The 27,915-nt window shown below is 41.2% G+C and overlaps 1 protein-coding gene across 1 annotated transcript; it reads left to right on the top strand.

Annotated features, from left to right (window-relative positions):
- The first annotated feature begins 639 nt into the window (after nt 1–639).
- On the top strand, nt 640–27,689 carry HFM1 (helicase for meiosis 1). The gene is made up of 39 exons (XM_069862773.1): nt 640–766; nt 1,364–1,462; nt 1,849–1,961; nt 3,374–3,695; nt 4,468–4,730; nt 4,926–4,973; nt 5,187–5,257; nt 5,718–5,850; nt 6,895–7,046; nt 7,393–7,470; nt 7,595–7,756; nt 8,199–8,399; nt 8,483–8,571; nt 9,379–9,422; nt 9,509–9,610; nt 10,190–10,335; nt 11,779–11,873; nt 12,610–12,743; nt 13,629–13,676; nt 15,019–15,099; nt 15,696–15,787; nt 16,595–16,701; nt 16,792–16,839; nt 17,042–17,139; nt 17,226–17,357; nt 17,794–17,879; nt 18,779–18,862; nt 19,657–19,814; nt 20,510–20,613; nt 22,070–22,225; nt 22,650–22,745; nt 23,142–23,260; nt 24,100–24,182; nt 24,333–24,442; nt 25,314–25,412; nt 25,868–25,928; nt 26,200–26,290; nt 26,668–26,825; nt 27,097–27,689. Exons 2-39 carry the CDS (start codon nt 1,392–1,394, stop codon nt 27,161–27,163), a joined length of 4,302 nt encoding a protein of 1,433 aa, XP_069718874.1. The 5' UTR covers nt 640–766; nt 1,364–1,391; the 3' UTR covers nt 27,164–27,689.
- Nucleotides 27,690–27,915: the final 226 nt, after the last annotated feature.

Raw genomic sequence — 27,915 nt, forward strand, 5'->3', positions numbered from 1 at the left:
TGCATGCTCTGACCGTGCATGGATGGTGATCGCTCCCTCAAGTTGCCTGGGCTGGCGTTGAAGGGCGGGTGCCCTTGCTCCAAAGGGGTCTCGGAGTCGATTCGCTGGCACTTTTGGTGCCACCGCCCCTCGCTGCTTTCAGCGTGGAGCCGCCCGGCTCCCACAGCCTCTGGAGGGTAGCGCTGCCCTGCGAAATGACCGAGTGGGAATCTTCCCTCTCCCTCGGCAGGCGTGGCTGAGGAGCTCCGAGTGGTCCTTGCGCCGCCATTTTGTGTGAGGGCGCCGCCCTGACACCCCCGATGCCGCCATTTTGTGTGAGGGCGCCACCCTGACACCCCCGACGCCGCCATTTTGTGTGAGGGCGCCGCCCTGGCACCCCCGACGCCGCCATTTTGTGTGAGGGCGCCGCCCTCACACCCCCGACGCCGCCATTTTGTGTGAGGGCGCCGCCCTGGCACCCCCGACGCCGCCATTTTGTGTGAAGCTGACCCGTGTGGAGTTCGCCTCAGATGGGAGAAGGAGCCTGGCTGCAAGCAGGGTACTTGCAGGAGCGGAGAAGGAGCGTTCTGAGGAGGGGACACCTTCTGTCCCCTCTGTGAGCAGCACTGCATGAAGGTCTGTTGTGCCATGACATCACGTATTTGTATGTACATCGTTAAGCAATTGAAATTAATGGAACCAATCAAAGAATAAATGATGTACGGAGAGAGGAGGGCCTGAAGGGCCTGCGAGATTCAATATTGTGAGTAACGAGGACTGCTCAAGGGTGGAAATCACAAATCCAAATTACTTAAATGGAAGTTGCATAATTATAGATTGGATTCCCCAACTGAGGTATGAAAACCATTTCCTACTGGTGTGAAGTGTTTGCAGCTCTTGGTGCTTATGGAGTGGTGTTTATTCAGCTGGATAAGCACTTAAGGCAGATAATTACTATTTGAATAGCTTCAGCTTGATGGGACTCCTGGCAGATGCTATCTGCTTTCTCTGCTGATGCCCAGCCTGAGAACTCCTGCTTTGGATTACTGACATTGAAAGTATGCGAAAGCACGGTGGCAAAATTTACTGTAAACTTTATTTGGATCTTCTCACATACCTACTTGTCCCCTCCTGATGTGGTAACGAACAGGTTGTTTAAAGTGCTGTCTTACAGGACTTTTTGGTCATAAGTAAAAGGAGACACATTTTATCAGGAGGGGGTTTCTCTTCTTGAAGAAGAATTAAGGACCCAGGCGAGAGCTCTAAAGGAAAAAAAAAAGCTAGAAATTAAGTATCAGCACTGATAACAAGTGAGCTTTGTATCGCTTATTCAGGTTCAGTTTAGCAATTCCAGTGTCACAGCTCCTTGTGCTGCCTCTTGCAGATTAAGAGACTTCACGTTTGATCTGAAAATGTTCCGCTCTGCCGACAATGGCTTTTCATTGGATAGTTTGTTTTATGAAAGACCAGATACAAGACCTAGGTAAATTTTTATTATTAAGTATATATAACTGTTTCCCAAGTTTTTCCATGCTCTGATTTGTTTTACAAAAGATTTTTTTTCTGTAACTCCCTTTTCTGCCTACCAGTAGAAATGTGGGGCTAGAAATTTATAACCCATACTGCAAAATGTTTGTCCAAGCACAGTGAAGTTTGAGTGGTGCAGGTGTATCTTAGGGTTGTAAGAAATATTGGTCAGCTGAAGTTTTGCCCCTATTTCCTGTGATTGAAAAATCACATGAAGTGAAGAATAAGCGTATTTTTTTTTGCAGGAGGAGCAGTAGGTTATTTCAGTTGGTGATATTGAACTAGGTGCTGTGGAGGATGCTTAAAGAATGCTTTCACCTTCTGTTTGTGTGTTAAAAATAGGTCTCTAGAAGATGAAAAGCCTAAGTCTTGGTGTATTGCGCCTGCTCCAGCTATTGCTGAAATTCCGGCTGCAGAGGAGTTGCAGAGGGAACTGGAAGAAAACACTCTAATGGGTAAAATATCATAGAACAGGGTCATTGAGGGTGGAAAAGAGTCACAGAGTCCAACTGTAAATCTAACACTGCCAAGTCCCACTGAACCATGATGTTTGACATTGGTATTGAATGGCTTAAGAAATAATTAGCTTGACAGAGAATTCCTCCTCTCCAATGCTGTGAAATATGAAACATTCTAGGTGTGCAAATATAGACAAAGAATGCCTTTTAGTTGAGAGTGATGGTCTTACACATGTTTGGAGGATTGGCAGTCGTCTTTGGGCATGTACAGGCTAAAAGTTTACTGTGCAGAGGTGGCCAAGGTAAGAAGTGGGATCAACATTTTAGCTACTCGTTTAGCATCCTAACGGAGTGGGATACAGCTGTAAGCACATAATGTGACACGTGGATCTGATGCCCTGTCCTGCACCCAAGGAACACAGGGTTTCCATGAACCTGTCTTCCTTCTCGGGCTTTGTACAGATTGCTCTTCAGGAGGGAAGATTTGAACCTGGCCATTGATTGCTGCAAAGCCGAGTATTCCTTCTGCCTGAGCATTCAGGATCACCTGAAGGAAATGGGTGGTAACAAGTTTCGTTGCTTTATCTCTGTCACCCTGATTTCTGTTATTCTGAGTGGCTATGCTGACTTCTGATATTCTCTATTCAGGAATTCTATTCTTAAGACAGAAAGGTTTTTTTTCCTGCTTTACGCAAGGGCAATTCTGTTAAGACCTGCTCACTCAAAAGAGCTTTCTGGTGTTTGTTCTGTTGGCACTGTTGAGGTTATGGCACAAACAGGCTGCTGCCATTGTAGGTTTCTAGATGGATAACACTGCAATTAAGAGCCTGCGGAACAGAGCTGTTCAAAGATCTTGTTCCATTGAATTGCTTATTCCTGCTCTTGCCTTCCGTTTGCTGACAGCAATCCTTGTGCAGTCAGCCTGATCAGGACACCGATCCTGCTGAGAGCTCACCCTGCAAAAGGTGACAGTTAACCAAGCTGGCTGTGAAACCAGCCTGTCCCTGACAGCATTACTGGTTGTGACTGCTGAGATTGCAGGGTTATCTCGCGGCTGTTCCTCGGAGGAACTTATAGCTTGGTCATTGTGTCATTTTCTTAAAAGACCAGCTTTCTTCTGGGACAGGGTGAAGAATTTATCTCTTACAAACTACTTTGTAGTTCTGAGTAGTTTTGCTCCATTACTTTGTATAGGAAGCCCAGAAAGTGACCCTATTTTTAGAACTTTTGATTTGACAGCAGGTACGTGGCATTCAGCTGCACAAGTCATAGAACATACACCACAGTTCTTGCAGTAAGATAGAAATACCAGCTCATATGATACATGTGAATTTGGCTTATTCTGTGTGGAAGATATTTAATAAAACTACTATGAATATTAATAGAAGTAATAATGTGTTGTTTTGTAGGAGGGAGAACGCACCAGCAGTTTATACAGCAGTGTAAGAGTAACGGTGAAGCAGTCAGTGGTAAATCACTAGCCCCTGTTCGGTTTGGCATCGCCTCAGAGAAAAAAGTGCTCCAGTTAAGCATGGGAGAAAAAGAGAACGTTAGTTTTCAGCGTGAAAGTCTGAAGATGGTTTCATTGTTTCTGTCTTCTGACCCGCACAAAACTCAAACAGCAACAGGGGTTTCTCAGCAACCTGGTGCAGACTTTTCCCAAAATAAGATCTTAAGTAATTTTCCAGCAGACAGTGATGATGAAAGTGTTCATTCAGCATTTAGAAAAAGGTATGTGTCTGGTCAGCTCTGGTAGGTCATCAGCTGTCAGAATAGTGCTGTTATTATACATGCATGTGTTGAGCACAGACATTTGGGTCCTTCAGTTAAAGGTACTTTAGCAGGGCTCCGCGCACCAACCTTTTTCAGTATAAGGAGAAGAGACACTTCTTGTTTGCAGTATTTTAGTGCTGCCATGAAATGTGTCCTGAGCTTAGCCTCTTTTGTGAGGAAAGCAAGGATGAGGGTTTCTCTTTTGATCTTGAAGAAGTTGTTAGATAACAAAGGTTTTTCAAAATATCATCTCGAGTTCTTCAACCACATGATAACGTTTGAGCAGACTGAGGTCACTGGCTCTTCAGAGCAGAGGTCAGCCAGCCAGGAACACCTTGAGCAGTTCTCAGCATAGTTTCAGTGCTCCTGGGAGGAGAGATTTTTACAGATAGACTACTCTTCTATGCCCACTCTTCTGTGTTCCTCAGAACCTGGGTTTCTCTATAGGTTTTAATTATGCAGTTTGACAGTTAATCTGTTGTCAGATTTCCTGTCTGGACAGACAGGTTTTTCTTTCACGTTCTGTCTGGAGTGAAAGTAAAGGGAAAATGTATCTGGCGAGGCGTCTTCTTCAGGTGGTAGAGTGTCAGTTCAAATACAGCCAGATCCAAACTTGTCTTTGATTGTATCTTGCTAGTTCCGTTTCTGATACAAACATACCTGTTTTTCAGATGTTAGAGAAACTGTCTAAGGTTGCAATAAACTAATGAAGGTCCTGAATCTTTTGCAGCTTATTTAAAATGTCTGGTTCTGTGTACAAAACCAACGAATTTGAAGATCATTCTATGGATGCGAAAGAAATTGATCCTCACTTAAATATGAGTGAAAACATGGAAGAAGTGAGAAAAGAAGCCTTATGGAGAAAGAATCATGCTCCAGTAACTCAAGACTCAGATTTTACTCTGCATAGGGTAAATGATGGGGACATTGTGCCTGAAAATGGAATCAAAATGAAACCATTTCGTAGTGCTGCAGCAATTCTGGATGTGACAGGTAAATGAATGCTTTGCAAATGATGAGCTTGTGACCTCCCTGTCCTATCCTGTCATCTCCTGTATCCCCTAGACCTTGCAGTTCCCTGCGGAACCTCACAGAATGCCCCCATGAATGAGGTCACGAAGGTACCTTTCACGATTACTGGTTCAAAACAAACCCAGTTTCATGAATGTACTACTTTTATTTCTTCAGGAACTACAGGAAGAAAACTGGACATGTTGAGGTCTGTTGCAGAAATACGTATCCTTGTGCTGGCTGGGTCTTATTCACTAAGCTCACTACAATGCTTTTGCATTGACAGAATCACAAGGTTCTGTTTGTAGCCACAGGAACTCCTCTGTTGCACTGGAAGAGTTTTGATTGGTAATGTGGTACTGGGAATCAGATGATACAGTGCTAGAATAAATTGTATGATTTTCACTCAGTTGTTTTAACTTCCTTAATGCTGCCAAGCAACCCAATTTAGAAGTATTTTTAAGGAGTTCCCATATTTTAACTACGCACAGTCTAAAGCTTTGGATGATGTAAGTATGACATGTGAGCTGCACCTGCATGTAGTACTTTGCAGATAAATTTAAATGGTATTTTGCTATTCCTAACTTAAAAGGGGTTGGAAAACTGCGATATACCCAGTAACCTCTTCCTGGAATAGCTGAGCAGGATTATGCTTAGCTGGTAGAAGAGACCAGAAGGACTTTATGAAATGCTTTTTCTCCATCTTGAGTACGTTTGTGTGAAGGTATGAGTTACTTGTGTATTTATGTGTACAGATCAGGAATTGTGTTTAATGGTTTTCACAGGAAGATTACGAAAAGCAGAACTTGTTGTCCTTTCACATTTGATAGACAATTTTTCAGAGGACTCCATGTATCGGCGTAGTAATAATGTCCTCACGTTGTTTTCCCCAGACAGTACTTTTGGGATGTCTGAGTGAGTACAAGGGATGGCTGGTTTATATTCACTCCTTTGCAATTCCTTTTTTAGCTTCTCTACACAGACAGGAATTTTGTGATTTGCGCTCCAACTGGCTCTGGCAAAACTGTGATGTTCGAGCTGGCCATTACCAGATTGCTCATGGAAGTGCCACTGCCATGGTTAAACATTAAAGTTGTTTACAGTAAGTCTTATGCAGCTTTCAGCCTTTTGGTGACAGCAGTAGCATTGTACCTGTTAGTATTTAACAGCACTGTGGGAGCATGGTGTTCAGCATTGCCTGGACAAATAAAGGTTTAAAGAAACGTTTGAAGAGTTTGCCCTCTATGGCAGTGAGGTCTATGTGAGTAGCGGAGAGGGAAGCAAAGGAAATGAAAGCCAATTCTGAGTGCCAGAACCAGAGCTGGTGCAGTATCTTCTGTGTGCCTGACTGTTGCTCTGAGAGGAGGATCTGGTTTCCCAGCATGCACTTACCTGGCAGGGTTTCATGGGAACTGCTGCTTTCTGTCTGCCAGTTCAGAGGCAGCAGAGCTGTTCCCCTTCTGGGTTAGATGAGCTGTATAGGAACTGAAGAAATTACTGAAGAGGGTCATAAGCACACATTTTTCTTTCCTTCTTGGAGAGTTGAGTTCATATCATGTAAATCAGGTTTGAAAACTGAGTTTGCCCTGGTTTTAATGAATTCATCCGGTGATAGATTTGTCAGTCTTGCTGTTAATGGTTAAGCTTTATATTTACAAAAGTTTCAGCCTATTTTTTTAATCTTCAATTTCTATGTGTACAAATTTTTACAATAAAGCCAGTGTGGATTTAGAGCGTACTGTACATTGCAAGCAGGTCTTTAATTAAAGGTGTGTGTTACAGTTTCTGTGTCAGCAGATTGAGCTAGGGTGTTTCTGAGTGCTGTAATGGGTTTGATTGCCCTGGTAGCATTTATACAAAAGGACTAGTTGGAACTTTGAGGAAGAAGAGAGGGTGTAAGTAACCTTAATTGAAGGGTTCTGTTTCTGATTGCCTGTAGGGAAGCCCAAACTCCACATTGACCTGTGCAAATGGAATAGGATAATGATACCAGTTACAAGATTTATGGTTCTGTGAGCAAAGCTGAAAATTAGGGAAATTAAATTAAAGCATACTGCTTAAGAATGTATGCATTTAGCATCTTTAACAATACAGTGGAAGATGTGGTTTTCCTGCTATGGCCCTGATTATTTTGCATTATTTGTAGTGGCTCCAATAAAAGCTCTGTGCAGCCAGCGTTTTGACGATTGGAAAGAAAAATTTGGACCTATAGGACTCAGTTGCAAGGAACTGACAGGAGATACAGTGATGGACGATTTGTTTGAAATACATCACGCTCACATTATTATCACGACCCCGGTAGGTTTCAATCCTGATCCTTACAAAACCTGGAATAAGCAGACCCTGGTAACTGCTCACTGTCTGCTACTAGTATTGCTTCTCTGGTTTGTCATAAGCAGTCATTTTATGCTCCTTACACTTCCCTGCGCTCGGCTTTGCTTGCTACTCGTTCATATAGACAACCGTTAGTAAACTCATGGTGTGCCAGGTGAAACATAGGTGGCATCAGCTGGGATCGAGTTAATGAATTTTATTTAACTGTCTACTGAAGTTCAAGCAGGGCTGCTTGGGCTGTACTCTGACACATGTTGGCCTTCAAAGCATCTTTCACCTTCTGTTTGGTTGAGTTGTTTTTTCCTTTTAGGAAAAATGGGATAGTATGACTAGAAGGTGGAGGGACAATTCTGTAGTCCAGCTTGTGCGACTGTTTCTTATTGATGAGGTAAGAAAATTACTGTTTATATGCACTGGTTTGTTTGGAGACTTGGAAAAGATACTGTTCACTTAACAGATGTACAGACTGTAACTGGAGGAAAGTTTAGCTGATCTTCTACAATTCCCAATAGGTGCATGTTATAAAGGATGAAAGCCGTGGTGCAACGTTAGAAGTTGTAGTCAGTCGGATGAAGACTGTTCAGTCTTCTCTCTGGCATCTTTCGGAGAACCATGACACTGTTTCTCCCTTGAGATTTGTAGCTGTTTCTGCAACAATCCCAAATGCTGAAGATGTAAGTGTTACGTTTTAACTGTATTTTAATTCACGGAGCTGTAGTTTGTACAAGGTACGTGGAGGTATAAACTCTGACTGCTGGCAGAGCTGTCCTTTTGAAGCTGTTGGCTGAAGGCAGGGTGAGGTTGATGTGAATGTAGCAGATCACTACAGCCATATGGAACCATCAACAGAGTAGGGACAAGCTTCAGTTTTAGATTTCCGTTTGTAGTTTTTGTCTCTAAGAACAAAACACAGCAGAATTGAGATTTCAGTCCAAATTAGATTGGTCTTGTAGAACGCAGAACCTCCCCTGTGATTTTAGTGATAAATGTGATGTCAAATGTGTTACTGGCTTACATGGGACAAAAGCTAAGTTAATTGTTGTGTGATGCAGTTAGAGCAGAGAGTGGTTAAAAGCAGAACTTTGTCATTTCAATTTTATTTCTTCTTCTTTAAAGATTGCAGAGTGGCTTTCGGATAGCAAGATGCCTGCTGTATGTCTGAAAATAGATGATGATCAGCGGCCAGTGAAGCTACGCAAAATTGTTCTTGGTTTTCCTTGCAGTGACAGTCAGACAGAATTCAAATTTGACTTAACTCTCAACTACAAGATTGCCAGCGTCATACAAACATACTCAGAACAGAAACCAGCGCTTGTGGTACAGCAGCTTGTTTTTTTCCATCATATTGGAAATTGTTTCTTAAAGGTGTTGATTCAAAAAAAATCTTTTCTTATTTATAGTTCTGTGCCACAAGAAAAGGAGTACAGCAGGCGGCCTCTGTTCTTGCAAAAGACGCTAAGTTTCTGCTAAGTATCGAACAGAAACAAAGGTATTGTTGTATTTGAGTTGTTAATAAGTGTTTCTGTGGTTTAGTAAACCTGTGGCATCTGTGAAGCTGGTACAGTTTCTAGCAGAGGCACATCTGCAGCAAAACCATCACCACAGCTGACGTTCTTTGAGTAAACTGACACTCTTGTTTGGAAGTTTCGTTCTCAGATTTTAGGATACTTCTCACAAACATTCAGTTGTTTGTAGAAGTTGCTTTCTAAGCATACGAATGTTAATTCCTGTGGACCTATTAGTCCTTGTAGTGGAAAGATTAAACATATGGCTAGTTGAATGGGATGTGGTCTTAGTGTTTTAAATTAAGCCATAAGTCTTTGCATTATCAGATACCTTTATTAATTACACTCTGACCCAACGCATTTGTTATTTATGACAGGATTGCCTGGTGATGGCAGCTCCAGAAGCTGCTTCCCAATAGTGGACCTCACACATGGTGGTCTTTGCCCTGTGTGAACAGCACGTCTAGGTTGTAGGCTGTGGTTTGGGGAGGTGGCTGGGCTGTAAAGGCTGCCCGAGAGTGTCAGCTCGTTTCCTTCGTGAAGATGGGAAAGGTGGCAGTTGAAACTATCCAGGATCTATATTTAAAAAGTTATCCTGTGACTGTGTCCTTTTGGCCTAATGGGGAGGGAGGCTTCTTGCAGTCTGCAGTGGGGTGATTGCATGTCTAGTTTCATGTGACACTTTGCTTTTGCAGTTTAAAAACATACTTGTGATTTTGCATATTGCACTTAGATTAGTGAATTTGTTCTGTGATTTTGAAGTATTCTTTTTGTATGTGTGTGTTGCATAGGTTACAGAGGTCTGCAAATTCATTGAAAGATTCCAAACTCAAAGGTAAGTACAACATACTGCTCTTCTCTGTGAGTGAAAACTTGATTAAGGACACATAGCCAAGTGATGGATGTGGTTTCCATTTTCAGATCTTTTAATGTGTGGTGTGGCTTATCATCATGCGGGCATGGAGGTATCTGACAGAAAAATGATCGAAGGAGCTTTTACTGCAGGAGACTTACCAGTGCTTTGTGAGTGATTGTAACTTTGCAAGTGCAAATGTTGTTAGTGTGTCCTGAGAAGATTGCAGCTTGGAAAGGGTGATATGCTATGATTCTGTGGTATGTTTAACCTTTGGAGTTCATTTGTGAGATGCAGATAAAGATGTGTTTGTGCTTTTACCCTGTGAGTGCATATGCATGCTGTTATTAATAACCACAGGACTGCTCTGCTTTTCACTGTACATGGAGGCCACCCTCCCTATCCACCAAGGGATGGGAATAATGTTTCTTCTCAGTGTGTGTTACATTGGAGACAGATTGGGTTCTGGGTTGGCTCCAGATGCTAAGGAACGTTTAAATACAAATATCTGGGATGCACTGTGTTAAAGAACGTTTGGTAATAAGTGGGCACTAATGATCAGATACGCAGAAATTGTTATGCAAGCACGTCTGTGATTTACGTGTGACTTGTTGTGGTGCAGAACGCCCACTGACTTTGTTAGGAAATTAGAGCTTTCAGGAATCACAAGCGAGTTGCTTATTGGCTGCTTGTTTAGTGCCTGCTGGACATTTCAGTGGTGCTCATCAACGTTCTTTAACCTGATGTAGTTACCACCAGCACTTTAGCCGTGGGAGTCAATCTGCCTGCGCACCTGGTGGTCATAAAATCCACAATGCACTACGTTGGAGGAGTGTTTCAGGAGTACAGCGAAACAGATATTCTGCAGATGATTGGGAGAGCAGGGAGGCCTCAAGTAAGTCCATGCTGTGTTATACTGATGCTGTCTATAGGCAGATTAGTGGAAACTGTTCTTGGCAGAGAAACTACAATGCACATAATCTTACTGCAGCATTTGGTTCTTAAAGGGATGTTATGAATAGTTAAACTGGTCCTGGGTAACTTCCTCATTTAAAAAGAGATCTATTTGCTTTTGTATTGTACACTGAGAAGTGCTGCCTCCTCTTGTTATGGGAAAATGTAAAGATTACACTTGACTTACAAAGCAGATTACGAGTAGAGGACAAGTAGGGAGCTGGCACACAGCTTATAAATCACATGATAAAAACTCTTGGATGGAGAGCAATGTGCTTTTGTTGTAACAGCAGAGCAATAAAATATCTCGTTAACAGTGGAGCAGAGGGGCAGGCTCAGAAATGCTGCCTTCAAAGAGCTATAATTCATCGTGCTTCCACAAGAGGCTGCTGATGCCAAGAATGATGTGTTCAGAAAGGGTTTAGATGCTGCTCTGCTTGTAGAAAGGAAAGGGTGGGGATTAAAAAATGATCATTTTAGTTTTATCTCTTTTAAAGTTTCCAAGTCATTTATGTTAGATCTTACTTTTAGGTCTTTTAGGTTTTGGGAATACGGGTAAAGTCTAACACAGGAAATCGCTTACCCTGCATCTGTCTCCAGAGGCTGCTTATGTTGGCCACTGGTGGATGCTGTGAACCTGACAGCATCTTATCTTGGCCTAAGACCTGAATTGGCACAGACATTCTGATGTTCCTAACTTTGGGGTTTGTTTGGGTTGTTTTTTTTTTTTTGCTAGAGACTGTAATTCAGTACGTTTTTAAAGTTGTGATGCAGAATCCTGAGGCACTTTAACTCACAGAGTCACAACCTGAGTATTTACCAAACTCTGCCTTTCAGTAACATGTACGCTAATTTGATTGGAAGAACACAAGGGTCAGGAAACTGTTTGTACAAACCCCAGTAGATCAGTCTGACAGGATTTTTTTCATTGCAAAAATAAATAATCTAAGTGAGGTGGCTGGAGAGCAGGTGATGAAGACATAAAACATTACTGTAAAAAGGCTGACTCTTCACTCAAGATGTTCTAGTGCTTGTGGATGACTAATGGTAATGCACATCATCTCCTTGGCTGTAGGCCTTGACAAGAGGTCAGTGCAGTTCGGTTTGGGGTGTTTGCTGCAGGTCTCCACTGTACATGCGTGAGCACACAAGGGCTGATATGCTGACCGTCCTGCCACAGGACTGGGATCTCCAATCCTACTCGCTGCCCGGAGTAGTGAGGACTTGACTTTAAGTTAGAGAGGCCTTGGCATTCGACAGCCAGTTCAACAAGGATTTTAAGGAAACATGTTTAGTGGCTTCAACAGATACAGAAGGCGTTTTCAACTGTGATTCTTCTGCCGAGAGCTAGAGAGCAGGTTTTGTGTGTGCTTTTACCTTTCAGTTTGACACTACAGCCACAGCAGTTATCATGACTCGTTGGAGCACGAGAGAGAAGTACATACAGATGTTAAATGGTGCTGATGTGATAGAGAGCAGGTAACTCACAATTTTGTGAGGCTGTATAGAAGGGAGCAACATGTCATAGTTCCTACAGAAAGTGTTTTCTCAGATGGGCTTGAGGTGCTTTTTGGTCCATTTAGAAGACATTTAAGAAAAATCTAATGCAATTCAACTCAAGCCATTGACACCCTCCGTTTTATTAGCTAAAACTATCTTGAGAATGTCTTAAACTTAAACAAAAGGTAGTTGTAGGTTCCTGCTGGAAAGCTGCCACAACTGGAAAAGTCCATAATGCAAAGGCAAAAGGCAAGAACTGAACCAAGATTGTGTGTCTGAATTTTTAGATGATAGAGCCTGGTAAACACCACACTACAGAGTTCACGTGAGGTGAACAGTAGCAAGGGAAGTAGGTAGGAAATTACAATATTAAAGGGTAAAAAAGGAAATTTTGCTCATGTAGTTTTGCTAAGTTTTTTAATTTTTCAAATATATACAAACTATCAACACTGCTGTAACTTTTACATAAGTGAAGCATTGTTTTCTAAGTCATTGGGAAACCTTACAATTGGCAAGTGTTTTTATTTTTCCTTGCTGGACATTAAGTGATAACAAAGAAATGGCATTGTTGATTATGTATATATTCTTTACTGTTTTCTATTGATACAGTAAAGTGGCGGGGGGGGGGAGTGGAGCTGGTTATGTTTGGGGCTTTCTCAAGTTTTAGTGCTACTAATTGGGAAATGTACTCACCTTGTTTGTTTGGTTATGTCAGCTTGCACAGGCATCTTGTGGAGCACTTAAATGCAGAAATTGTGCTGCACACTGTCACAAATGTCAGTGTGGCTTTGGAGTGGATTCGATCGACATTCCTGTACATCAGAGCCTTAAAAAATCCAGCTCATTATGGTTTGTTGATTTGTTTTTAATCCATCTAAACTATGACACTAGGATGTGTTAGCACTATAGTGTTTGTTGCTTTTATTTTCTTGTGGACTGTTATTTCATAAGAGATTAGAAACAAGGTGTGTGATATGGCCTGTAACGTTAACAGGAACAGTTTCAGGTGGCTTACTGGAAGAGATAGGAGTTTCAGTATGGTCTAACCCTTAAAAACTGTGAATAAGCCATTGATACCTATGTAACGATCTGTTTCTTGTGCTCTCAGTACACCGAGCCACACATTAATGCTGTCCCAAGACGTGATGTCCGTTTCAGCCCTGATTATGCAATCTGCTGCTAAGGAAGAAAATTACCTAATATTTCATAGCTTTTCTACCACGAAGGTTCAATGACCTTAATGCTGGGGTTACAGCTGAGCTGTCTCCCCATTTCAAGCCCTGGCTATTGCTGCGGACCTGGCCGCTTGCTCTGTGCTTGATTCCAAAGTCACTGGGCACCGGCTGTAGGCAATTTTGTTTGAGGATTTATAGACAGGACTGGAACATGGTCCCTCTAGGACCAGAGCAGGTGTTCCAGGTGCCTTCTTGTACTCTAAGCTGGGAGCACTCTACAGCTGAAGGTGCTCCCTGGCATTTCTGCAGCATGTAGGACCCTGATGTTTTACACATGGGTATCTGCAGCTTTTGCTCTTGCACATCTATTCCAACAGCCACTGGCTGATACCCAGGGACTTGCACTGTGGGAGGCTTCCAGTGTAGTTGGTAGCTACAGATTTTTCACTTCAGGGTGTTTGGCTCCCAACAGTCAGCAAATCTATTTTGGTGGGGAACAGAGCTGAGAAGGGAGTATAGAATTGCATTGAGTTAAAAAGCCTCTTGTCTTTACATGAAGGTTTCTCATCTGGATTGGATAAAACTGGAATTGAAGCAAAATTACAAGGTAAGTGGCTTTTAAGCCATCTTTTGGTAAGGTGTTGCATTTTAGGGCAGGTTCATCCATGTTTCTATCTCAATTGACTCAAATAGAATCATTCACAGAATAAGTGTGACTTACTATGTTACGCTATTTATTTAATTTGATAACTTTGAAACACTATCAGTGTATTTTGACTGGTAGAAAAGTTTTTCTTGCATAGAAAAAAAATTAAATGCCTTTACGTACCTCATTTCCATATTCAGAAACATGGAGCAGAGCACTTTTAATTTTGATATCTTGTAATTCTTTCTAATTGTCCATTGACTGATCTCATTCACTTTCCTTAATTTCTATTACTATACTTTTTAAAAAGCTCTTTTCAGAAATTGTCACCTTCCCTTCATCATAGATCTAGCCTCAAAACAAAGGATGTAAAATGTAAATGTTTTTCCCTTATTCGGAAACAGTTTAAAATTGCAGGAATGGAGCATGTTATTACCTAAATCAGCCTGTATGGGAGAAGGTGTGGTGTGAAGTCCCCTCTACAGATAGCGCTAGGGCAGAAGGCTGCACTTACAAATGTGTTTTAGGTGTGGATTGCATTTCCTTGAAGTGCTCTGATCTCAGAAACAATCTCTTTACGGTTCTGAAGGAAAACAGCTCCTTTTCTCTGCACACATGACATGTTTTGTAGTGATGCACCTAGTTATGTTTTCATACATTCACATGCAATGTGAGTGATTGCTGGTTGCTATGGGAGCTATCGCTTTGGATGCTTTCCCAACTTACTTTTAAATGTTGAACATCATATTAATGCAATTTTTGTCTTTTAATTACATTGACTTGGAAGGAGAGAAAACCAAAACACTGCAGTCATCCTTCTGCAGGTATCTGATGAAATAGGTTTAGTGAAGAAAACACAAATGCACTTGATACAGGATGAAAATTCTGGTGGAGGATTCATGAATACCTGTGGGTGCTTGAAATTTCAGCTGTTTCAGTGTTAACACGGTAGCAGAAATCTTGTGTATAAATGGTGTGGGCTCTCCGGTCCCTCATTCGGAATTGAACAAGGCAGCGTGTGTTCCGTGTGCCCAGTTTCTCTTACTTTGCCACTTGTCCACTTATGCCTTACTGAAAAAGAGCTGGGATTTCCTGTATGAGATATCTTGGAGTGAGCTGTCCCTGGAGAGGAGTTAACCACTGGCTTTAGCAGAAGCAGGACCCGTCTAAATCCTTGGCTTGAGTTCTGGGAATTACTTGGCTACACGTTCATTGTAATTTGATGGTGATGTTGTTTTGAGTTGTATGTGGATAACTTTTTCTGTGCACCCTAAAAATGCATCTGTTTTCAAATCGTTGACAGAACTGTGTTTGAAGAACTTAAATGATTTATCATCTCTTGATTTGATCAGGATGGATGAAGCAAATAATTTCAAACCAACAGGTAGCACTTTTAAAAATACGCTAATTGTCAGAAGTGATGTTGAGCTAGCAGTGAACTGCAAAGGGGCAGGACTCTTCCTGTGATCAGTAACAGGACTACCCAAGTGTGGTAGAGAGCAGGGTCTGAGGGGCTGTTTGAGCAAAGTGTAGGATTGAATGATGTTCTCTGAATGCCGATCCATGCATGGATCTTGTCTTGTGGGTGCTGGAGATTTAATTGCCTATTAGGAGACAATTACAGAATGTGATCCCAGGATAACTGGGTGTGACACTGCAATGGAAGACGGGTTTGATCAGTACCTGCTCTTCACAGCCCCCTGCCAGAGGTGGGAGGCTTCTCAGCGGCCACAGTTCCCAGTTGATTTTGTCAGTGTGAATCCATCTCCACTGGAGAACTCGAACTCCATGTGTTCTTCCTGCCCCTCTGTGCTCGGTCAGTGAGGTCCAGCAGCAGCTAGGGGTGAGAATGCACTGAGGCAGCGGGAGGAATGGCATAGAGCCACATCCTAAGAGAATGAATTTGATTTTGTGACTTGAAAAAAATACACCGAAAAGACTTGGCAGATTTCTTTTTTAAAATATATTCTTCTCTTCTAGAGACTGGAAGATTAATGGCTTGGTATTATATTGCATTTGATACAGTGAAACAGTTTTTCACCATTAAGGGGACAGAGACGCTAAAGGAATTGGTAATTTAACTTTATAAAAAAATTTACGTATGTTCATTGTACTTTAAACAGAATCAAAGATAAGCAGCAGAAGGGTTTATTTCCTTTAAAGAGCTCAGGCTTTATTTATGTAAAGTTTTAGAGAATAAATCTAAATCGATTCCATATGGGGCATTTCTGAGGCTTTGTACTCTGAGATCTTGCAATTTCCAACTTTCTCCTCTCACCAGCCTTGCTTGTTAATATACGAAGTTGCTGAAGTTGTTCAGTTTGTGTATTAAGTATTGTATTGTTTTGTATTGTAAAATCCAGCTGCATGGAAAGCAAGTTTTCCTTCTAAGGGAATCTCTTTGTCTCGCTGGTTTAAGTAGTTTTCCTCTGTCAGATCACAGGTTGTTATCCTCACTGTTGGGTCACAAGAGATGTTTTGTTTTCAAGCAAATGCAACAGTAGAGCAAAGCGGCCATGATTAAATGGAAAGCCTGTTCTGTGGCTGGCTTTGCTACTGAAGGATGGAGAAAGTAAACTGAAATACATAACAGATTTGTATTTGCCTTGTATGTCATAAAGTGTCAGCAGTGGGGTTGATGGGGGATAATTTAAAGGGGAAAAGTAATGTAGAAATGGAAAGAAATACCTTCCCCTTTTGCCATGTGGCAGCCTTTACAGAAAGGTGATAGGGAGTTGGTTAGGTCAGACCTGACACCACTCTGCATAGTTGCAGTGCTGAGACAATAAATGCTTTTTAGAAGTGTTTTCTTAAAAAGAAGTTGAAGGAAGCAGTAGAAAATGGCAAAGAGAAACACTAAAACAGTTCAATTGTTACAGGTCACGATGATCTCCAACTGCGCAGAGTTTCTGGATGTCAAGCTAAGAACAAATGAGAAAAAAATACTGAACACTTTGAACAAAGACAAGGACAAAATAACTATCAGGTATCAAAAATAGATACATTGAAAAAGGCGAGTATCTTTTTAGCAAGAAAGAAAATTAATAGCACAAAATATGTTCATTTTCATGCATAGGTTTCCAATGGAGGGGAAGATAAAAACAAGAGAAATGAAAATAAACTGGTAACTATCACATTGTGTTGTTACTTCTTATGGAAAAGCTGTTGGGTTATGGCTGTTGAAGGCCTTGTATCATTTTACAGAGGACCAGATCTTGCATTTCATTATTTCTGTTCTGAATCTTCTTTTGTTTTCTGGTAGGAACTGTTATACTGTTAAACTTTAGCTTACCGTACAGCTTATATACCAAAAACTCTTTTCCCAGTCTCATTCAGGCCCAGCTAGGATGCATTCCTGTTCAGGACTTCACTTTGACACAGGATACTGGCAGAATATTTAGAAATGGCTTACGAGTTACTAGATGTACGGTAACATTTAATCCTTCTCTAAGCTATCTAATAGTAACCAACATTTTATCTGAGTAATACAAGTCAGCCTTGGTTTTACAGGGTTGTCTGACTTCCTGGCATCGTGTAAGAACAACTTCTCTGCTCTGTTGAACTCTCTGATTCTAGCCAAGTGTTTCAGGTGCAGGCTTTGGGAAAATTCGCTTCATGTGTCTAAACAACTGGAAAAAATTGGTAGGTACTCATCAGAAATTATAAAGGTGAAATCTGATAGAGAATCAAGCCTCATTATCAGGCTGCTAATTTCTGGGGGTCTGCTTACATAGTTAAATGAGTCTCCTAATTACTCATTTGCCACAGTTGAGTCCCACAGTTGTCAGCATAGTCTGTCATGGTAAAAGTGGTCCATTTAGTGATTTATTTGTTTTTCTGGCTTTCAGAGTATTTGAGTTGTTCTTTGATTTGTATTGCATTTCTTTTTCTGTACTAATGGTCAAATGAAATTAAATAACAACTACCAAAGATGTGTAGTGATTTGCTGGACAAAAAGCTGGGACAAACATACTATAAAATGATTTCTGCTTGTTTTTTCCTGCTATCATTGAGTTGATGAGAAGAATTTGAGATCAGGGATTGTCACTTAACAGCATAAAACTTAAATGTTTCACAGGTGTCTCGCTGTCAAACGCTATGGTGAATGCAGGGCTGACAACATTCAAAAAAATAGAAGACATAAATGCAAGGGAGCTCGAACTGGTAATTTGTAATTTTCTGTGCAGATAAATATGATAAGGGAAATGGGGAGTGTTAATCCTGTTCCATACAAACAGTGTGGTTAACGTAGATCTGCTGTATAGCAGTCGGCACCATTTTAAGTGGGTTAGATGAGCAAATTAAAAAGTGCAGCTGCTGCTTGTTTTCCTTGACAATATGTTTTGTTTTAGCAAATTTAGCAGGGATGATTTCACCTATTTGGCTGATTTTGAAAAGCAGTTGCTTTGGCGTGTAGAATTTGGTCATTAGCATAGTTTGAAACAAAGGACAATGTGCATTTCCCTTGTAAGAATGTTAGAGAAAACATAAAAGGAACAGGTATCGACAGTTTCTGTTACTGTAGGTGAATGATGAGAGCTCTGGATACCTGTTATTGCTGGGTTTAGTTAAGTTAGAAGGAGGATGAGGAAGTTGGGTTTCAGCCCAGGACAAGAGCTTTGCCTCTCCTGAGGCAAATAGTGTTGTGGAAGATCTAATGGATTTCTGAAGGAAATGGATCTTACTTGGGGTTTGCTGTTTGGGCCTTAGGAATTTGATTTTTCTTTTCTGCCCCCGTTATGGTTTTCCTGTCCTTTGGTTTTGTTTTGACTAAAGCTGAGGCAGTGTAGAACCCTCATCTCCCGTAAAACCGAAGCAGTCTGGTTTGAGGCTGTTGGCTGGTTCACTGGCTCTCACCTGAGCAGACGCGGTCCAACATGGAGCAGTACTGCCCTTTTGTTTTGATGATGTTGCTGTCCTGGGCATCACTGACAGCAGAGAACCAGGGGTGACAGAGCTTTTGCTGGTAGCATAATTACTCAGGTGACTGATTCCTTGGATTTACATTTCTATTGGCATCTCTGATCAGCTGAATGTATCAGAAATGAAATTAAACTTTGCAGATTTTGAACAGGCATCCGCCTTTTGGAAACCAGATAAAAGAGTCTGTTCTGCACCTTCCAAAATACAAACTCGTCATTGAACAGGTAAATACTTTTCTGTTTATTTTATGGTTTTATACTGATACTATTAAGTGAAAGAGCAAATACTGAATTAAAAGACATTTTGAGCCTTTGCTGGTAGAAGATTATACAATGTAGAGGCCTCTTTGCACCTTAGCACACATAATCAAACTCTTACAAACTGAAGGAGAGCCTTGGAATGTACCTCCCTACAATACTTTGGCCTCTCATAATAGCATTTTGTTATAGATGCAGGGTGCAATTCCGTGTGCGGGCAGAGCTTTTTGGTTCTGGTACACACTTGGTCTTCGAACAGGTCACATAACTTTAAAACAGCCTTAAAATGTCTCGCAAAGATAGTGCAACTGAAGATGCCTTTGAAGCTAGGAACTAAATAAAAGTGTGAAATCCTATTGGTATAATGATCAGTTCTGGTTTATTGTTTCATTTGCCATAGTAGCAGGTTAATAGCTCTAATGCTGTTCTTGGAAGAAAGATTTAACAATTACAAATATGTTGGGATGCCAAAATTTACCTCATTTTCTTTTCACGTCTTTCTCTTTGCTTTGAACAGCAGGGAATTTTTCTAGGGCTCAGTGCAGACTCTCTTTTATTCTCAACACTTAATCAAATCTTGGCTGTTCAGCTATGGGCAAGTTAGTATGGTGTGGTGGTGTCTCAGAGCAAGAAATACAAATGGTACCACAAAATGCCATTTCTTGGATTGAGCTGTTGTGCTTCTATTAAAAATTTATGGAAGGGCATATATTTTACTTGGCATCTTTTAGCAATAATGTCTTCATGTTATTCTTCTCTAGCTTCCAAAATACAGCAATACGTTGGCTGAAATAATAATAACCATCACGTTAACCAACTATGAGCAGCTGCAGGCAAAGAGGACAGCAACAGACTTTCACTACGTTACTCTGATCATAGGAGATGCTGACAACCAAGTCATTTTTAATCAGAAGATTATGTTCGTATGACCAGGGGGTTTGCCTCACATCTTTTCAGGGGGCTGGCTTTTAATCCTCTCTGTGACTTGCGGCATTTGCAGTACTTTCTACTGATGCCAAATGGTACCAAATCATTCTCTGTCACACAACATTTTCTAGTCATTGCTGCCACTTAAAATGGTGGGCAAGATTCACAAACTCCAACCATGCCAATGTGCCTGTCAGCACAGAGAGCAGGGCTAAATGTCTGCACAACGCTGACAGCATATTGTGGAGGTCATAATAATTCCCACCTAACTATAAACCAAGTAAATATACCTGTTAAAAAATACATTCTTAAGCCTTATTAGCTGGATTTCTTTAATTATATCATATAGTCTAAATTGTTTTGTGCTCAGAGATGGAATTAAATTCTCCAGTTGGCCAAGATATGCTTGGAGCAAATGGGGAAAGAGAAACAAAATCTTTTTCAACTGTATGCCCTTCATGTGAGTTTGGGCCAGTCTGGCACTTCTGGCAGAGCTGAATCTGCTTGGCAGGATCCTAGCTCTCTCATGGCCAAAAATCCCATTGGAAGGTTTTGCTTGGGCCCCTGACCCAGCAAAGCCCAAGAGCTAAGGCCAAGTAAAGGCTGTTTCATTTGATTACAGAGACCACAGTGCTCGGCCTTATTTGCCTTGTCTGTGTCTAACAAAGCTTCTCTGATACATTTCAGGGATTCTGCACTGCTGAAAACTGGAAACTGGGTGAAGAAAATTGACGTGAGAAGAGCTCTTAAGTCAGAGGTCATCAGTATAAATTTAATTAGTTCAGATTATGGTAGGTGGATTGGTGGGCTTTTAATATAAAAACAGCTGCAGGAGAGTTTTGAATAAATTATTAAAACACTTTATATAAAGACAAAAATGTAATACAATCAATGGGTCTGGGAGCAAAATTCCATTGCATGTCTTTTGCTGGATCCTAATTATGTAACTGCTTGTTTCATTTACTCGCATATTAATGAACTGGGAGACATCCAAACTGCTGCCAGGAGGTAGCGTTTGGCTCTGCTGGCACAGGTTAGGATTTGCTTGTGCTCTTCACCTTGAAGCTGAATTAACTTTCAGTGGGAACAACCTATTGGCTTCATAGGTTATTTGTGCAGAGAAGAGCTGTCTTTGTGAATGATGAGGTTTTGCATTGGGATAAAGAAGTACTGAGTATGGGTTAGTGTCCGCGCCAGCAGAAAGAGATTTCTACAGTGGAGAACATTGTGCCTTAAGGTGTGTGGATTGAAACATTGATCCCCTTGTGGTTGGCTTCCATAGAACTGAACTGGAGCAGCAGCTGGGGAGAGACAGCGATGGCTCTGGAACCTAGAACTTGGAAACACAATTTAACAACAGATTAATACGAAATTTTGTTGCTGGGCCCCACCTGTAGAGGTGGTTGCTGCGTGCTAGGCTAACCAAAGTATAATGGGTGCTTCCGAGATAAACACTGAGTAGTGAGACTGTTACAAGAATCCAGCCTGGAATAATCTGTGTTCCTGCAGCTAACCCTGCGGCTCGGGAAAAAGGAAGGGTGTTCTAACCAGAGATGAAGACAAGGTTGTCCTTCTATTACTGCTTGGCTATCTACATGCTGTGCCGAGTTCAGTAAAACTCACCAGTCTATTTTTCTGAAATTAGCAACAGCATGGTTAGACTGAAACCAGGTCTTACCAGTCTCTAGTTATTTTAGAGTCTGCCGCTGTTTCAGACCTGAAGGTGATCTCTCAAGGTTTTTTAAAAGCTTGTCTGGTCAGAAAATTTGCCCAATAAAATACAAAAATACTCTTTTAATAAGTGGTATGTGTCATACTCTCATGTTGATCTTGGTTTATTAGAACCAGAACTGTTATTAGTGTTCAACTTCACAAGCACTGTTGATGTACTCCTTGCCAATGCAGAGCTGCTGTTGCTCCTGTAACGAAGTGAGTACGATTTTGAAGTTAGCATTATATCAGCAGTGCAAAGCCAGAGAGAAATAATACAGAAACGTTCTGTTAAGGGGCTGAATTATTACTTATTGAGTCACCACGTCTTTAATTCCGACGACAATGTTTGGGGTTTTTAATCTCAGTCACAAAGAATCCATTCACATTATAGTGTATTTTTAATGGTACATTATCCTGATGAACTTCTGTGATCTTTTAATAACTTTTTTTACTTTCTGAAGTTCTTCAGAAAAATGAAGACAATCAGTAGTTTAATAATGGTTTATTTTCAATAATTCTCTCTGGTTTTCCCAGTTGGCCTCGACATACAGCAAGCGTACACAGCATTTTACCTGACACCAGCACCAGGCGGAAGCAGAGTGGTTGCAAATCAAAAACTGACAGCGGAGCCTTCCCTTGATCGGTGTTGCGGCTCACCCCAAGGTCTGCCGGCAGCAGAGGCGGCTACAGGTAAACGGTCAGGTCGCAGCATCCACAGTGCCAAAGGCAGCAGAACATGGCAGTTTGCTTTCAGTCCAGAGCCAGATCGTTATTTACCTGTGCTGCTTCAAGTGTAATAGAAGTACCGCGCTGCTGCTGCACGTTGATGAGTATGACAGTGCAGGTCTTTAAGGAACTGGAAAGTAAAAACAACCTTTGGTGCTTGGTATCAAATATTAGCATTTGAATGGGGGAATGTGGTCACACCTCTCTCTTTCAGTAACTCTGATGAAGTTATTTCTAAATACATTGTTTGAGCAGCCCAAAGTTTGGTTGAAGGCAACTAAATTCTAGTGACCCGGATGACTTACAGCCTGTCCTTTACTGCAGGAAGTATGTTCCAAACAATAGATAAGGAATTTAAAAAGAGCATTTCTGTGTTGTGTTTCTCTAGGAGGCAGATCTAAACAGGAGATTGTTTACAAGAAATCTGGAAACAGAGAGTGCAACCATCGCTGTAGGAATAAAAATGTGTGTGGGCACGACTGCTGTGAGTTTCAATAAATCTACTGTTTCTGACACTTCCAGACAAATGTAATTTAGAGTAACTTCGTTTCTACCAGAAGCTCCGTTAGCAGTAGCAGTGAAAGCAAGAGTCAGGCCTGAGTTGTTGCTATGCTGCAGTCACGCAAGCACTAATGAAAAGCTTTGCCAATAACACTTTCATAGGCACTGCAATCATAAAATCACATGCTAGATGTTCTGAAAAATATTAAGAGCAATGAAAAGCTTGTTGCACTTTTATATAAATAGGGGTGTGTTAAATCTTTCAGGATATTTTAATAGAAGATACTAATCTTGGTAGCAAAATTTCCATTAATCTGAAAATAATTAGGTTTTAATCTGTGTAAACTCCTCTGAAGGCTGTTTTAATTCCTTTTCTCAGGTAAAACAGGAGTAGATCCAAAATCCGAGATGAGTGGAGATTCAAAGTTTTCTTTGTACCTCGCTGATTTAAGGAGCAGGAACTCAATCTCATCTGTACCGCCAGTGAAACGGTTAAAGGTTCTTTTGAACACAGTCAGCCAGTAACTGGACTTGGTTTGATATCTGCTGTGTTTGTGTACATTGTTGGCAGAGAGAATTTTATAACTGAAAACAAAGGTTCAGTTTTGTCTTTTTCTGTGTGGAATGCAAAAAGCAAAGTACAAAGGTACCAGGGGTCCAGAAAGCTTTGAGGGATTCTGCTTGTTTGGAACGCCTCCAGCGATCCACTGCTGTGCGAGTGCTCTCTGTGTGTGCTGTTACGGTGTTTGATAGGGTGGGGTGGGGAGGACCGAGGCATCACTGGAAGAGACTGTACGGTGACTTGGCCTTGGCAAAACATGACCCAAGTGTAAACAAGTAGTGGTATTTCCAGAGTAACGCTGCTAAGAGACCTTTCTGCATTGATAGGTAGATCTGCTTGTTCGTAAGAAACCAAACCATGTTAGGTTTTTGCCTCTGAAGATCTCCAGGCTTACACTTTATCCCTTTGACTGTAGTACTATACCAGTTCTTCCTGTAGCAAGAATGGCACCTGAAATATTGCAGTAGACTATTTCCTTCTCACAGTTTTGTTTGCTTGTTTATTTGCTAAAGAGAATGATTTAGCCGATACAAGTGAGTCAGCAATAACCAGTCTGACTTGGCCAGGGTACTTGGATAACCCCACTAGGAGCAGGGAATTCAAGCCTTTTTAACTGATTATGTTAGATGTGCAGACACTAGGGAGATTTTATGTGTGATCTTTAAAAATAATGTTAACTTGATGCAATATTAACGATGCTACTAAGATTGGGAAAAAAACCAATAGTTTTCAGTATGTCTATATCTTACCGGTTACAATAATCTGCTTTCTTTAGATGCAGATGTTAAATCAAGCACAAAATGTGGATCTCAAACAATTTGCTTTTTCACCTAAAGCTTTGTTGCCAGCATTGCCAAGGTACTGATTAATAGGAGTAACAAAAAAAGAAATCTGCCCTATTTTAGATAGCAGGTTAAGTTGTAACAGCTAAAACCCGTTTTCTGGATACAGTTGTGTTGCAACTTTCTGCAGCTGTTTTTCTGAAATGTCACTGATTTTCTTTGACAGGGTTAGCAATGAACAGTCCTCTTTGTCCCCTGCAGTGGCCCGGCTAGATACGGGTAACAGCTTAGGAGGGTCTGGGAAACAGCTGCAGTCCTGGAGCTATGGAAAGAGCAGTAAGTTATAGCTAATATCTGAAATGACCATTTGCACTGTTTTGACTTAAATAGACCAGTGAACTCCAGCTTGCTGAAATCACTGCAGTAACCGGTACAGCATCATGGAACACTGAGTGTACCGGGAAACGTAGTAGCCTTCACTGGCTTGCTTTCTGCTGTCACTGAGAATTTCTAATTCAGAGCTAAGCATCTAAATGTACCTCTAAATAAAACAGTAATGACTAAATCGAATGTATTAGGGTCCAAATTGATAAATACTCCCTGAAAGGCATGACTATAACGTGTTCCACTGAAGCTACTGGTAACAGAAGAAGTGTTTTACCCCTCTGTCTGTACATTTTCCTCTTCTCTTTCTGCTGGAGAAGTTGGTGAAATGTGAGCTTTGGTTTGGTAGATGTTGAAATGTGACTGTAAGTAACCGAGTTTACTGCCAGTCAAATGGCTCTGTCTGGAGAGGAATTCCCTATTTCTGTTTCTCTTCCACTGGAGAGGCCACACATTTTTACTTTTTTGTTAAGTGATCAGTCTTCCTTATCAGTGCAGAACCAATGCTTCTGGCAGAGGGGAAGAAGGACATTGCAGTGATGTTTACAAGGCCTGTGTTTCTAGAACCTCCACCGTGGATCCGTGTTCTCAAAGTAATGCTGAGGCAAAAGCGCATGTGACAATCCTCTGTTCAACAGATGGAACAACTGCCCTAAAGCATAGCATGTTTTTTGTACCTGTCCCTTACAGATGTGGTACAGCTGTCTATGGAAACATCCAGTGCTGGGGAGGGAGAGGAGCCGGGAGGCAAGACATTAAAAGCTGTTAAAGATCTTTAATGCGTAACTTGTCTGATATAGATAAAAGCAAGATTGTGTTTCAGATGCTCTGGCTGTGGATTTTGAGCTGAGAAGTGATGTTTGGGACGACATTGATGATGAGAATTTAGTATTTGCAAGCAGCTTTGCCAGCAAGGAATTAGGTAAGGTTACTTTGACACCATTCTTTTCCTCCTAGACACGAGTTATTGTGCAGGCTGTTGTTTGAGAATCATTTCTTCCAGCATACAATGAACTGCCTGACATTTTTGGTTAATTGCCTAAACCACCAGGTTTATTGCTCTGTCTTGACTGTCGCCTGTACTGAGATAAAGCTGGGATGGAAGGGAGACCTGAGAAAGTCAGAATTAGAAATTTTTTGGGTGGCCTGCAACTGTGTATTTGTTAGTTTATCTGACTGCTTATCTCTGCTTGCCTTTACATTAGCCCAGAGCCCACGGCATGAATATTTCAAGTGTTACAACATTGAAATAATTTTCTAACTGTTATTTATCATATTATGTAAAACATTTATAAGAGGGTTTGGCTGTTTTGTGACTCAGTGTTTAAAACTTCCATTTTTACATTGGACATGGAAATATCTGTATTGAAATTCCAGAGGAGTGTGAAGCACTTTGCCAGCCTGTAAGAAGCAGAGCCACCGATGACGTTTTGATAGAGTAAGCAGTGTTTAATGTATCACCATTTGATTCAGTTAACGCCATTGTCTGTATTTCACATGCATCTGTATGATTAAATACATAGGAGGTTCTTCTCTCATGAAAGTGAGTGAAATGTCAGCTTTTAAAAGGTATGGATTATTAAGTGATACAATTTTTTATTTAAATGTGCAGGGAAGTAAATAGAAAATTCTGAACTGAAGAGTGAGTAGTTTTGTATTTTAAGTATTTCTGTAAAAATACTTAAAATTATCCAACTTTCTGTTTTCAGTTTGTGCTCATTGGAAGATGAGACCGATAGTCAGAACTCAGTTGTGTCTGTGGCTGACGTGCTATCTGCACGGAGTGGGAATATAAATATGGTGAGTCACAGGATTTTCCTCTGACTAGAGTATTTAATGTGTAAATTGATTTACTGTATCTGACTGATGAATCAGTGTGGACATACCGAGTGCCTGAACCTTTCAGCTTTGTGCAAACACACATGCATCCTGTGGTCAGTGCTATTCATGATACAAAGAACTTGGGCTGGAATTTACTGTATATAGTACGACTTCAAACCCCTTTACTCAATGTGATTGTGATTCTGCCTGTCATCCAGTAGGTAATTGCGTTTATGCTGTGCTTGCTCTCTGTCCGATACCGTCCCATCACTGTCAGTACCGGTACCGCAGCAGCCTGGCAGTTCCACTTTCAGCTGGGTTTTTAAGCGTGTCCACCTTTAATGTCTGCTTTGCAGTTCAGTCTGCAAGGAAAAAAGCATTGGAGTCCTCCAGAAGAGCTGGGAAACGTCTGTTGTTCTTCTGTCTCAGAAACAACCTCAGGCTCTTCTAAACTCACTCGGAAAGAGGATTTTTTTATTTGCACAAGAGGCCAGGAAAGAGCAGTGGATCCCAGGTAATATACAGTTGTCTGTGTTTTCTGTTGCCTGTGTTCTAGTGCTCAGTTCTCCCTGGAATACTGGCCTTCAGGTGATGTGTCAATTTATAACGTTCATTGTAAAGAGATGAGTTTTCACTCTAACAATAGCAATTAACTTAGAAAGGAAAACACTTTACAATTGCTTGTCTTGTGATATCTCCTGACTGTATTTTGTGTGGTGCTTCTGACTTTAGGCTGTGAAGTACCACACCTAACTTAATGTTGTTGTTGGCTTAATCTTCATTAGGTACCTTCCTGATGGTGAAAGCGATGATGTCAAGCCCTTTCTTGGAATATTTGACGGCATTTTGTAAAATGTACGAACAAAACACATTGTAAGTGCTGGGGGCAAAAGTTACAGGCGTTTGCACAGGGCGAAGCTTTCAGATCCTATGAAGAGAATGGGATTTCTGTTGTTCCCTGTTTACCAGCAGCTGGGTTGCTGCACAGAGTAGGTAACAAACCTGTTGTCCTATTCATGGAATTCTAGGTACATTGTCTTATTTAACATTTAATATGTGTTTGTTGACCTTGGTGTTTTCAGGATGACAAAGAAAACCATCGGTCTGTGTCAAAGGAGAGTAGTTCCCAAACTGGTGGTGCTCTTCTAGCTCAAGTACAAGCCTCACAAGGGCAAGTGAGCTGTTCGATACATGCTCTGCTTACAGTTCCTCCTTAAAAGAGTGAGGCTCGCTCCTCAGAAAGGTCTTAATGCTTTTTGGATTTCTCTTTCAATTTCTCTAATGCTGAATTTTTCCTAGCACCGATTCTGTAAAATAACTGATTTACGAGTAAAAGTAACAGAACAGTGAATTACTTCATACTCTGTTCTCTTGGGCAGCGCTGGCAACTTGGTGTTAAAGATGTGCAGCTTCCCTCAAGCAAATGTGCTTCCAGGCTCTTGACGAACCTGCGGTAAAACGTCTGTAAACAATATTGTAAAGTTGTGTTGGCTGTTGGCTCTGACACCCGAGGTCATGAAATGGGCATTTGGGTGGCCCTAGTGCAGGTGGCAGCACCCAGGCCTTGGACCTGGGCATCTTTGTACCTCTGGGGTTTGACCAGG

Source organism: Phaenicophaeus curvirostris, chromosome 8 (assembly GCF_032191515.1).
Source record: "Phaenicophaeus curvirostris isolate KB17595 chromosome 8, BPBGC_Pcur_1.0, whole genome shotgun sequence".
Taxonomy (NCBI): domain Eukaryota; kingdom Metazoa; phylum Chordata; class Aves; order Cuculiformes; family Cuculidae; genus Phaenicophaeus; species Phaenicophaeus curvirostris.